The sequence below is a fragment of the Onychomys torridus genome, chromosome 3 (assembly GCF_903995425.1).
Source record: "Onychomys torridus chromosome 3, mOncTor1.1, whole genome shotgun sequence".
Taxonomy (NCBI): Eukaryota; Metazoa; Chordata; class Mammalia; order Rodentia; family Cricetidae; genus Onychomys; species Onychomys torridus.
The window spans coordinates 46,959,730-46,973,709 of NC_050445.1; the positions used below are offsets into that span (position 1 = coordinate 46,959,730).

Here is a 13,980-nt window from a genome sequence, read left to right on the forward strand (position 1 = left end):
AGAGCTCCATACTTTTAAAGAGAGAGTTCTAAGGAGTCCTGGGGAAGTGGTGAGTGGAGAAAAGATACATAGAGTGTAGTGCTTCCTAACTGGGGTGACAGTGTACCTGGGAGGGGGGCTGAAAACTGCTTACTTGATGTTAAGGTTATTGGAAAGGAAATTAGATTTCATATCACAAACTTGGGTTTGAATCCCAGCTTTGCTATTTATCAGTTGTTAATGTCTACAAAGTTTGATTGAATCAATTGTATGAGCCCATATAATAAAACACAACTCCTGGGGCCGAATGAAGGTTGACTATGAAGCCCCTGGTTAGAAACCTGTAACCCTCAGAAATGGCAACTCCTTGTATGGGTGGTCCTTCTTGTTTAACCTGGGACTCATGACTCCTTATTTTGAGAAGTATGCTTAGGAGTTAGGTTTGTGGGCCTGATACACTTGTGATAAATTTCTCCACCTCTTCTAAAAGTACTTAACAGTGCCATTAGAAATGTTTTCATTGATTACAAAGTTCGAATGATTTTAGAAGTATGTTTTCTTGGAAAGTGGATGTGATTTTACTTTGCAACATTTCTGTGTTTGTGTTGATGTAGATGTCATTCTTACAGTTAAGGTTTTGTATTCAGCTTTGCTAAGAATCATCAAATTTAGTAGTTTAGTATAATTTATGTAATTTTGAAAATGAAAATGAATCACTGTTACTAATTTAGGTAATAAGAAAAGGATGTTAGCAACCTGTATTTAGTGGGAAAGGATTCACACTTATGTTTGTTTCTTCTACTAGCCACATTTGCTTTTAAAACAGAAAGCTGATTTTCTAAGTTATTTAGTAACTAAAACACACCTCCTAAGCACATGCGCAATTATGGAACCAATATCATATTTTTCCTAGAAATGCATTTTCAATGTCTTTACCTCATGAAGTAGCTTCCTGCTTAATCTTTGAAATTTACTACATTTAATATTATTAAAATAGACACATTGAAATCATACCTCAAATTCCTCAGTGAACCCATTACTTGCATGTAAGTCTGCAACATGTTTTGGAAAGTGCTTTATTGGAATTGCTCCAATATCATCTGAGTAAGTAAAAAGAAAAAAACCCAAACACATTAGAAAGGATAATAGTAGAAATTACTGTTTCTTCCATTTATAAGGTAGCATCTAAAATAATCTCAAAATTCAACCATGATAATCCTAACTAAATTGCAAGCTACAATGACCAACTTTATATATACTTATTATAGAATTAGATTTGATTAAAATTTTCTTTTTCTTATATACTCTAAATAGAAACTAATTTCTTTTCAATGTTAGTTTACAAATAACACTAAAAACCATACTTCTTACCAATGTATTCATCTTATTTTGGACAATTTTGTTTAATATGAGTAAAGATTGCATGCAAGTTCTGATAAAAAAAGATGCAGAAATAATATATTATTTTACTTATTTACTTTTCTTTATGGTCTCAGTAAATATATGGAAGCTGGCCTTAAGCTTGTTATATTGTGCTGGCTGGATTTAAATTTGCCATTGTCCTGCCTCTGTCTCCCAACGGTGGGATTTGAGGTATTTTACCACAACCCCCAGCTATATTTTCAAAATATTATAGTACAATTACAGTTGTATAAAGTTACATAGTTCAATATCTTATAAGCAACAATTATATATTTATACTTGAAAATAGTTCTTCCTTCCCTCCATATGTAACAAAAAGCATTTATATGATGAGTATTCATCAATGATAAAGTATTTAAAAATTTTTGGAATTTTAATCTGCAAAGTTTCAAGAATATTAACTTGAAAATACGCCACATAAATAAGTTGTGGATTTGTTAAAACTTATTTGTGAAAGAGCCACATTATTTTAAGTAGACCTGTATTTTCCTTTCCTTTCTCAGAAAGATTTTCTGAGATTAAACATAGTAGCTGACAGTATACGATTTTTTTTCTCTAACAAGGGAACATCAAACACATTTCACTAGAGATAGCTATTTACATTAACAGATGTTCAATATTTAGGCCTTCTAAAATTTTTAAGCTTCATTTACTAAGAATTTCTTGATTAAAAAAATTGGAATCCATCTGTTCTCCCTCGTAGATGAGTGGACCTGAATACTAACAGTGAATTAGCCAGCGAAGCCTGAGGAACACCTACACATCATTTCACCTTCACACCCACAGGAAGGTCTTGCCTGCAAGCAGCACGTATAATTAGGTAAGGAAACAAAGGATTTCTCACACCTGAGTCTTTAGTTCCTACAAAAGTCCTCCAGACCCACAGGTCCTCCAAACGCAGCCAGCCCAGCACTACAGGCACACCCAAGTACTTTGGTCTACAAGTGAGACTAGAATATTTTTGCTTTCTCATTTCCCATGAAGAGTAAATACTCGGTGATCAAGAGTGAATGTTCCTGATTAAGTGAGAGGAGTCGTCTCTGGCTACAGCTCTTCTGACATCCATAAAGAGGGGTTTGGGAATTCTTTGACAAGTGCTAGATTTTGAAAGACTGTGTCTTATTGATGATTACATACTGTACAGAACTCTGGCTAACACTAGAGATAATCTGAATGCCTATGATAATGGGGGTATGCAGAGGAGATGTTTGGAAGCAAAGGGAATCACAATTCTGTAGACAACTGAGAACTTTCAGTCTCAAGGTGCTAAAAGTGTTAAAGAGCTAATGCTGTACTGAGGTAAATTTGGTCTTAATATCCACTAGAAGAACAGAAGGCAATTTCTATGTGTAGAAAAAACAAAATATAATAATGTATATGCATAGTAGTATAAAGACAAAATGTGAAGAAAACCATTCTTTTTTTTATATTTTGTTAGTGAGATCTCAGCAAACAAAGCCATGCAGAATCTAGGTCTCTGGCAGCAATTGGTTTAGAACAAGAGTCGTAGCTGGGCAGTGGTGGTGCTTGGGAGGCAGAGGCAGGAGGATTTCTGTGAGTTCAAGGCTAGCCTGGTCTACAAAGCAAGTTCCAGGACAGCCAGAGCTACATGGAGAAACCCTATCTTGAAAAGCCAAACCAAACCAAAGCAAACCAACTAACTAAACAAAACAAAAACAGAGACTAAACAAACACACAAACAAAATACACAAAAACATGACTTATATAAAACGACCACATTGAAGCCTCTTTTCTTGTTCTGGTTTAAACTTTGTCATTGTCTTGTCTTCTATCTGCTTGTACTTCTTCCTCAGCCCATATATTTAAAAAAAATACAAATTCCCTTTCTTTCTTTTTTAAAAAATAATTTTCTTTTATTTTTTGAGATTATAATATAATTAAATAATTTCTCCCCTTTCCTACTTTCAAATCCTTTCATGTATACTCCTTTCAAATTCATGACCCCTTTCTTTAATTGTTTTTGTTGTTGTTGTGTGTTTGTGTTCTTTTTTTAAAATTTAATTTAATTTTACATAACAGGCATGGGTTCCCCTGTTCTCCCCCGTCCCGCCCCCACCCCTCCCTTCCCCCTAGTCCCCCCCATTCCCATCTCTCCAGGGCAAAGACTCCCCTGGGGATTCAGCTCAACCTGGTAGATTCCGTCCAAGCAGGCCCAGACCCCTCCTTCCAGGCTGAGCAAAGTATCCCCACATAAGCCCCAGGTTCTAAACAGCCAACTCATGCACTAAGGATGGGTCCAGATCCCACTGCCTGGGTGTCTACCAAACAGTTCAAGCTATTCAATTGTCTCACTTATTCAGAAGTCCTGATCCAGTTGGGGTCTCCACAGCTTTTGGTTCATAGTTCATGTGTTTCCATTGGTTTGGCTATTTGTCCTTGTGCATTTTCCAGTCTTGGTCTCAACAATTCACGCTCTTACAATCTCTCCTCTTTCTCCACAATTGGACTCCTGGAGCTACTCCTGGGGCCTGGCCAAGGATCTCTGCATCCACTTCCATCAGTTATTGGATGAGAGTTCTAGCACAACAGTTAGGGTGTTAGGCCATCCAATCACCAGACTAGGTCAGTTCAGGCTTTCTCTTGACCATTGCCAGTAGTCTACAGTGGAGGTATCATTGTGGATTTCTGGGGACCTCTCTAGTGCTTTCCTTCATCCTATTCTCATGTGGTCTTCATTTATCATGGTCTGTTATTCCTTGTTCTTCCTTTCTGTTCTTGATCCAGCTGGGATCTCCTGCTCCCCTAAGCTCTCTTTCCCCCCAACCTTGCCCTTCATTACTCCCACTGTCATCCAGGTTGTTCATGTAGATCTCATCAATTTCTCTGTCATTGGGCGATCCTTGTGTCTTTCTTAAGGCCCTGTTTTCTAGGTAGCCACCCTGGAGTTGTGAGTAGCAGTCTAGTCATCTTTGTTTTACATCTAGTATCTTCCTATGAGTGAGTATATACCATGTTTGTCTTTCTGAGTCTGGGTTACCTCACTCAGGATGATTTTTTTCTAGATCCATTCATTAAATTGCCTGCAAACCTCATGATGTCACTGTTTTTCTCTACTGAGTAGTACTCCATTGTGTATATGTACCACATTTTCTTTATCCATTCTTCAGTTGAAGGGCATCTAGGTTGTTTCCAGGTTCTGGCTATTACAAACAATGCTGATATGAACATAGCTGAGCAAATGCCCTTGTGGTATGATTGAGCATTCCTTGGATATATGCTCAAGAGTGATATAGCTGGGTCTTGGGGGAGATGGATTCCCAATTTTCTAAAGAAGCACCATATTGATTTCCAAAGTGGCTGTACAAGTTTGCATTCCCACCAGCAGTGGAGGAGAGTTCCCCTTGCTCCACTTCCTCTCCAGCATAAGCTGTCTTCAGTGTTTGTGTATGTGTGTGTGTTTTAAAGATTTATTTATTTATTATGTATACAACATGTATGCCTGCAGGCCAGAAGAAGGCACCAGATCTCATTACAGATGGTTGTGAGCCACCATGTGGGTTCTGGGAATTGAACTCAGGACCTCTGGGAGAGCAGTTGGCGCTCTTAACCTCTGAGCCATCTCTCCAGCCCAGTGTTTGTGTTCTTAAACACAACTTGTCCAGAATGAATAGTTTTTGTATTTGCATATGTGTGTGTGTGTATACAAGTAGTATACAATAGTATAGCATATATAGTATTTGTCTATATATGTGTGTGTATATGTATGTGCATACATACACATTCATACACACACATATATGTGTGTGTGTGTGTGTGTGTGTGTGTGTGTGTGTGTGTGTTTTCAAGATTGACAACTGGTAGGATAAATTGATGTGTGCTACCCTGAGGGAGACGGTTTTCCAGGTTTCAACATTTCTTAGTTGCCTGCACTTCTTTGTGTAGGGCTGAGGCCCTCATGAGCCTCCCATCATCCATGGTAGCTCATCTGTTGTTGTTGCCCTTGTGTGGCTCATGCTTAAGCAGTCATGTTGGTGAGATTCTGGGTGTAGCTTCTGACATGTCTTGGAGACACAATCTCACAACAAACTTCCTGTTCCTCTGGCTCTTACACTCTTTCTACCACCTCTTACACAATGATCCCTAAGTCTTTGGTGCCAGAATTGTGTTGTAGACCTATCAGTTTGAACTGGGCTCATAACTCAGAATTTTGACCAGTTGTGATTTTCTTCAATGGTCTCTATTTGCTGCAAAGAGATGTTTTCTTGATGGGGGTGAAGACTGCATTCATCTGGCTAGACTCCGGAGAAAGATGTGTCCCCTTTTTCTTAACCCTTTATATTCTGAGAAGTTATAATGTATAATATGATCACGTAAGTGGCTGTGATTTTGCCTACAGGGAAAACTCTAGAGTCAGAAATATTTGCATCAAAATGATCCCACTTTTTGAATGTTGTTGTCCATGTAAATCCTGATAAAACAGACAATGTTCTCTTACATATTCAATCATTAAAATATATGGAAACCTTCAAACTACTATACATTCTAGATATTCCTGCCCCTCTTTAGTACTACCACCACTGTTTTATGGGGTTTATTTGTTTGGTTTTTTTGTATTGGGGCTTATGTGTCCCCATTATTAAGGAACTTTTTTTTTTTTTACATAAATACATATGATCAGAGAGGATCTGTCCTGGGAAATTTTATGTCAACTAGACACAATCTAGAGTCATTGGGATGAGGGAGTCCTGAGCACTGAGAAAATGTTTCCATATCATTATATACAAGTCTGTTGGCTCATTTTCTTGATTATTGATTAATATGAGAGATCCCAGCTCACTACAGATGGTACAACCCCTGGGATGGTAGTTCTGAGTCATATAAGAAAGCAGGCTGAGTAATCCATGAGAAGTAATCCAGTAAGTGATATTCTTCATAGTTTCTTCTTCAGTTCCTGCCTACAGATTCCTGCCTTGAGTTCCAGCCCTGACTTCACACAGTGATGACTATTGCCTGGAAGTGTAAGATGAGATTTAGATTTATTTGTTTTTCATAATAGGGTTTCTCAGTGTAGCCCTGGCTGTCCTGGAACTAGCTCTGTAGACAAGACTGGCCTCAAACTCATGGATCTGCCTGCCTCTGCCTCCTGAATGCTGGGAGACTAAAGGCATGCATCACCACCACCCAGCTTGGAAGTGTAAGATGAAATAAAGCTCTACCTTCACAAGCCGCTTTTGGTCATAGTGTTTCATACTGCAATAGAAACCCCAACTAAAAAAGAAATTGGTTCATAATATTGCTGTAACAGATGTGACCAAGTTTTGGGGAAGCTAGGGAAGAGCTTTGGAACTTGGGCTAGAAGAGCTATTGAGTGTTCAGAGCTTTATGAAGTATTGTGGGAATTTGGATGGTCATGCTGAGAGCAGTTTAGACAATGGAGGCCTAGCTTGTGAAGTTTCAGAGGGGAATTTGAGAGTCCCTTAAAGAATGTTTAATATTTTGAATTAAGAATCTGTAGTTCTGGTCATCTCAGGCTGGAACACTGGCTGTGATTAAAAAGAGACTGGTATCACTAAGGGAAACATCTTCTGATAAGTGTTTACTTGGGTTAACAAACAGAAGTTGTAGTTCAGAATGGACCTACAGGCTTTTTTCCCCCTGCCATCCCAACTTGGTAATATGTAAGAGTATCCCAGCTGGTACTGGTTTTGAAGAAATGAAGGAATCATGAAGAGAATTTGAGGCTTGTCACCGTGAGGGGCCAGATGAAGGTATAGCCTCAGTTGCATTGAAATCCTAAGGATTGAAAGGGTCATGAAGAGAAGCCAAGGCTTGGTACCATATGGCAGGGTCAGAGTTCCTGAAGAGAGCCCAGGAGAGGCCACGGTGAAGGTGTAGCCCAGGTATAGCAGAGACCCTAGCACTGTGGAGATGCTATTACCATGAGGTGACCTCCAAGGACAGCAGCTGGTATGGAACAGAGTCAACCTGAACCTTCAAGACAAGTTGTACATGCTGTACATACAGAGCCAGAGAAGTGGAGCTACCTAGGTCCTTTGGAGCCTAGAAGAGCATGAGTTCCAGAAGTCTGACACAGAGCTTTATATTGTTAGACTTTGGTTTTACCTTGATCTGATTCTAACTGTGTCCTGACTCTTCCTTTTTGAAATGAGAAGAACATAACTCCTATTTTTAATTTTCCAAGAACTCATAGTTATAAGACTTCAGAGTTTTAGAGCCATTTTGGGTATTTTAGAGAGGCTTTGAATTTTTAAACTTCAAAGAGTGGTGTGTTACAATCTTTGTACACACTAAATGTGTATCACTCTTATTGGTTAATAAAGAGCTGGGCAGGAAGAGAATGGGCAGGAGAGCCAGACTAGAAGAACACTGGGAAGAAGAAGGGTGGAGTCTGAGTAATTTCGAGCCAGACAACATGAGAAACAGATTGATCAGGATGGGAAGTACATACATGAGGTAAATGAGCCTCAGGGCAGCAAATAGATGAACAGAAATAGGTTAATTTCAGTTACAAGAGCTAGCTGAAAATGAGCCTAAGCTATCACTTGAGCATTTATAATTAATATTGTCTCTGTGTGGTTATTTGAGATCTGGCTGGCAGGATGAAAAACTCCACCTACAAAAGAGAGACAGAACTTTTAAAGTGTTTGAGTTTTTAAAGACCATGGGAACTTTAAAAGATGGAATGTCTTTGTCATTAATAAATATAATATATATTAATATGAACAAGACATCTTAGAGACAACAAGAAAAGAAATGTTATGGTTTGATAGTTACATGTTTGTATGATAAGTTGAAAAGGGGCAATTGGCCTGGTTAGTTTTATGGTATTTTGTCTCAAACTAGAGTTACTTGGGAAGTGGAATGCCTCCCTAAGATTAAACAAGATTGTTGGTCATTTTTTTGATTAATGATTGAAGTGAGAGAGCCCAGTGCACTGTGGGTGGTGCCAACCTTGTGTAGGTCGGTCTGAGTTGTATAAGTTAACAGGCTGAGGAATCTATGAAGAGCAAGCTTGTAAGTGATGTTGTTCCATGGCCTCTGGTTCAGTTCTTGCCTTCACATTCCTGCCTTGAGTTCTTGCTCTGACCTGAGCAGTATAAGATGAAATAAACCCTTTCCTTCCCAAGTTGCTTTTGGTCATGGTGTTTTATCATAGCAATAGAAACACTAACTACTACAGAAACTAAATTTTAGCCTTATTTTTGTTTTTTTTTTTTCTCCTGTCCACATTTATTTCTTTGAGTTAGTCTGACCATTTTTGCTTAGGTTTCCTCTATAGCAATGGGAACGGGTGAAAGCATTATTGTACTGATTTTTTTGTCTACTTGACACAAATGTGTCACCTGGGATGACAGAACTTCAACTGAGGAATTGCCTCCCTCAGACTGTCCTTGGGTGTGTCTATGGGGTATTTTTCTAAACTATTCATTGATCTGAGAGAACCCACCCCACTATGGGCAGTACCACCCCTAGGCAGATGGTCCTGGGTTATATGAAAAAGCAAAATGAGCAAGCCATGGAGAACAAGCCAGGGAGTAGCATTCTTCCATGTTCTCTATTCCAATTCCTGCCTCCAGGTTACTGAGTTAGATAATGTCATGATTTCCCTCAGTGATGAACTATAAACTGCAAGCTGAATTACCACCCCCACCAAGTTGTTTTCTGTCATAGTTTCTAATCCCAACAACAGAAACCCAACCAGGGTAATTATTTTCAAATAATATTAATTGTTAATAATGTTTTCTACATATTATACCAGAATAATTATAAATTATTTTGACACATAATCCACTTGAAATTAATAAGAACAGTATATCAGACCAGGAGCCTGACACATGGTATTAACACTTACCTTAGTAACACAAATATTTACTCATTTGCATTATAGATATTTGCAAACTAGTCAAATAAAGGCAAACCTTCCCACATCTATCTTTTCATTCAGTATAAACCAGCTACTCATAATCACACTCTGTCATTACCTGAAATTGGAAAGATGGGTGTTGGTGGTGTAGATATTACTCGAGGGGATGTATTGTCTTCTAAATAAAAGTGTGCAGTCTGGAAGCATTTTCTGGAAAGAAAGAAAGAACACATAAGAGGATGACATCTAAGTTTCTTGAAAATATGATGGAAGTTTCTAGATTACAACAAAAGTGGACACATGACCAGAAGAATAACTATTGAATCTACATCTGTTTTCATAAGGCAGAAATACTAAAGAATTTCATGTCATCTGAGTTTATCTCACTTGTACTGGCACCAGATGCAAATGAGTGAGAAGATACCTGACAAGCTGAAAGCAGAGGTAGCATTTAAAGGGGCAGTTGGTACCAAATGGTACTCTGCAGATGTAGGAAACATCAGAGTTTTAGGTACTCTCCTATATTGGCATATACCTAGGTGTCTTGCCAACTTGCAGGACATGGGTTGAAAGTAAAGGAAGTCCCTACAGTACATTCTTTAAACCGTGTTCAGTGGGTAGCAAAAGCTATGTCTATATAGAAATGAAACTCCATTATGGCATCATTTTGAGGAATAAAGAAAGCAGCTTTTACTGTACAATAATGCAGTAGTGAAGAAACTTAAGGATAATGAACACAGAAGCAAAACCAGAGGTGATTTTATTTCTGACAGATGCTAGTCCTGTTGATGAGCATTTGGAGAATGAATATATTTAGAATCAATGACAATTGTGACCTACAATGTCACCTGCATCTATTTTCATTCAGATAATAAGAGTAACATCTGGTGAGAGCACACTGCAGAGTACCAAGTTAAGACACAACCGCTGCTACAGACAATAAAGCAAGCCGTCCCTTCATTTATGAAATTTAGGTCATTAAAACTGCTAATGACTCTTTTTTGATGTGCGTTATTTTATTTAAATTATTCACTAATGTTTGAGTTTCAACAGAAATATCTCTCTAAAGGAAAATGTTAAGATTATTTCCCATTTTAAAGCTTCAAGTTACTTATTATTTATCCTAATGAGCTTTAACACGGCATTTATTCTTACTCAGTGACCCCCTAAATCTAAGGATTTGTCTAGTAAATCAGTTCCCTGGATACAGTTCTTGAGTGGCCTCCCACTGTTCTTAGAATCATATTGTTATCTTAGCACGTCTGAGAGGCCCTAGAGTCCACCAGTCTTTGTCACTTCACTGCTGATGACCCCTTTACCCAGCAGGCTTCAGCTCTCCCTGCTCTCTTTTTCTCTCAGAGAAACCCACATGTACCACTTTAGCATCTTGGGTATTACCCTCCCTCTCCCCACATGCCTCCTTCCCATTACTTTTGCATCATCCCAAATGCTACATCCTCTGAGGGCTCCGCATATCTCTGTCACTATTCTCCCTTTGCTTGCTCTGTGGCACATGTCACTATGAAAAATGCAAATCCTCCTCTACATTGGATGGGACTACATCTGGGTAAACTCTAGCTGCAAATGAATTAAATACACACCCAACCCATCACATACCATGACTTAGCAACATAGTACAAGGTAGAGTGTTGGGTATTTGCTTTTGTGATAATGTGACTGGAAATTTTTAGTTATTCATATGGATGGCCAGATAAATCAAAGTCAAAATTTAAAGTATAGTGAACTCCTTTGGTAGTATGGTAAAGACAAAAAAGGTTGAGTCATCTTAAGCTAGGAACCTTCCATTATTTGTGCATTTATTTCTATGTTTTTACATTTATAGTTAGTCTCCTCCACCCAAATATAAGCCAATCATGCAAAATAATTAATTACTACAATGTTGTTCATAAATGGCATCATGTTATAGGTACCTTACGATACTTTCTCAATGAATGTAGTATAAAATTGTGTATTTATAACTTATTTTGTAACTTTACCATCAAGAGGGAAAAAAAAACATAAAGCAACAGTGTTCATAACAAGGCACAGCACTTGGCTCTGAGAGTGTAAGACCTTGAAAATCACACCTGAGAGAACAGTAGAGCATCTTCCAGAGACTGCAGTAGTCTAAGAAGATGAGTGGATAAAGATCAAATGTCAAAGGGGCCCTGACACCAATTTCATCTTGAAAAGCAGAGTCTGCAGTCACATGAGGAATGAGAAAGTTGGAAACAACCGGGCCCACACTAAGGAAACGGTGTTAACGGTAGTCTACATGAGTGGCTCTGAAGCCACATTGAGGCAGGCACAATAAGTAAAGTTTGTTGTCTATGCAACCACAGTAAGCATGTTCTGACACTGGCTTGGAGGTGATGGACCTGGAACATGCCTTCTGGGACTTCCTGCAGTTCACAGCTGGAACATGAATGTTTTAGCAGCACCCCTAGTATTTAGCTAAGGTTCAGTTTGGGGTTTTCAGTAACAAGGGGCTCAATGCCATGAATCATATTTAGTTACTAAGCATTTCTTTCTTCTACAAACTTAAAGCCCATTCTCCCACAAATATTGCCAAGTGGTACAGGAAGTAGACCTACTAGCAGTAATGTTGTGCGTACCTTTCTACTGATATCTATCTTCTTGGTAGATTTATCTACTGGATCTAGTTCATATTTTATATAGTTCTTAGATCATGAGATTCACAATGTTTTATTACCTAAACCTACTTATCCATGGTCCTTTCTTTTCCTGACTTTATTTGACATCTATAGTCAAATAATTTGTGTATACAGCAGACAATTGAGCCTGCCTTGTTCTTGCCAACTATTATTTCTCCTGCCTGCTTTAATCACTGTTCTTCTTGGGACCTAAGTGTCTTACTCCTCAATAGGCCAGGCAAGCAATGTCTTCCTTCATTACACCTCAAAGATATTTGCTCTGTGAAATAGCTTACATTCCTAAACAGAGTCTATAACCCTAGTCCCTTTATCCACTGTACCTGCCCCAAATTTTCATTCTTATGTATCTATAAAAGATTGCTTTAAAAAAAAAAGCTATTGAAACCAAAAGTGGTTTTGTGTTTCTGGGCACTGAAATATTTTATTTTAATTACTTTAAGCAATTGGTTTTTGGGATAGTTATTTTATAATATACTTGTTCTTTGTTATATTTTTATTATATTTTTTAAAAGATATGTCTATATCTTTTGATTTCACATAAACACAACTCTTAATACAATGACAAGAATATAATGATACATATGTGTGGTGGTGGTGCACGCCTTTAATCCCAGTACTTGGGAGGCTGAGCCAGGAGGATCTCTGTGAGTTCGAGGCCAGCCTGGTCTACAAAGTGAGTTCCAGGAAAGGCACAAAGCTACACAGAGAAACCCTGTATTGAAAAACAAAACAACAACAAAAAAAAAAAAGAGAAAAGAAAAAAAGACTATAATGGTACTCAGTGTTTGTGGAATTAGATGGATTTGTAGTAGTAAATAAATCCTCTCAACTATATGTTATTCAGATGCATGCTAGATTCTGTTGTCTAAATGAGCCTCAAGTGAGATAACATGAAGTTTCAAGACATTTGAAAGGGACAGATGGGATACATATGTAAAAAATTAAATGGATAGATGGTTAAATGAATGGACAGAAGATAAGCTGGCAACTCTGAGAGAATGGGAAGAAGAAAACATTTAATAGAATATAAAAACGTAAATGAAAACATTGACCTTGTAATTTGCCATGTTGCTAATGCGTGTTAAAACAATTGGGCTAATATCAATTCTACAGGCTTCAAAAACATAATGAAATCTTCACTAGTTTTTAAAGATATGTTGCCCAATATTGATACTTGGCATTAATTTTCCTAAGACTCATAAATCATACCAAAAATCTTGTATGAGGAAGAATTAAAATTGTTTAGTCATTTAGGTATATTTTACATGGAAGGTGACACTCTACTTGAAGAGTACTAGTACTATGGTACTAGGAAGCCTACATTTGCTGTGGGGTGTCCTGTGTGCTGTGAATATATGTTGCAATGATTGATTGATAAATAAAACGCTGACTGGCCAGCAGCCAGGCAGGAAAGACAGTGTAGGCAGGACAAGGAGAGAGGAGAATGCTGGGTGGAAGAAGGCTGGTCAGATGATGCTGCCAGCTGCCACCATAAGGAGCAGGATGTAAGTTACTGGTAAGCCACAAGCCACATGGCAAGGTATAGATAGATTAATAGAAATGGGCTGAGTTTAAGTGTAAGAGCTAGACAATGGTAGACCTGAGCTAATGGTCGAACAGTTTAATTAATATGAGCTTCTGAGTGGTTATTTTATAAGCAGTTGTAGGGTCTGTGGGGCTGGGCAGGACTGGAGAAAACTCCAGCTACATACATTCAGTCCAAGGACCCACAAATTTAAGGTCAAGAGATAATTTATATTTCCTAGCCCCATTTTACCAGTGGAAAACAACTGTATCTACAGAATGTTCTGTTCTACTCTACTTTTGATGATGTGCTGTTTTGCCACACTTAATGTTGGTATGATCTAAAACAAAAAAATTGTAGTTTTTCTTTCTCTAGAAAAGCCTATTTACAAATCTTCCCTGTGGAAGTAGTTTTGCATCTTAAAAACTTATGGTGTGGCTCATGTAAATTATACCTTAAAACATCTGGAAAACAATTTCAAGCCATATTACTTAATGTATGACAAGTTTAAGTCTCTATATTCCATCTGTTCC

General features: G+C 38.0%; 1 protein-coding gene across 6 annotated transcripts in view; it reads right to left on the reverse strand.

Moving 5' to 3' along the window:
- Ptprz1 (protein tyrosine phosphatase receptor type Z1) overlaps positions 1-13,980 on the reverse strand; it is a 186,248-nt gene that overhangs the window by 30,377 nt on the left and 141,891 nt on the right. For all 6 annotated transcript variants that reach the window (XM_036181207.1, XM_036181212.1, XM_036181211.1 and 3 more), the window contains exons 14-15: positions 9,366-9,457; positions 994-1,079 (exon numbers count right to left, since the gene is read on the reverse strand). In XM_036181207.1, the coding sequence (XP_036037100.1) occupies positions 994-1,079; positions 9,366-9,457 (178 nt within the window). The remainder of the gene's footprint in view (positions 1-993; positions 1,080-9,365; positions 9,458-13,980) is intronic.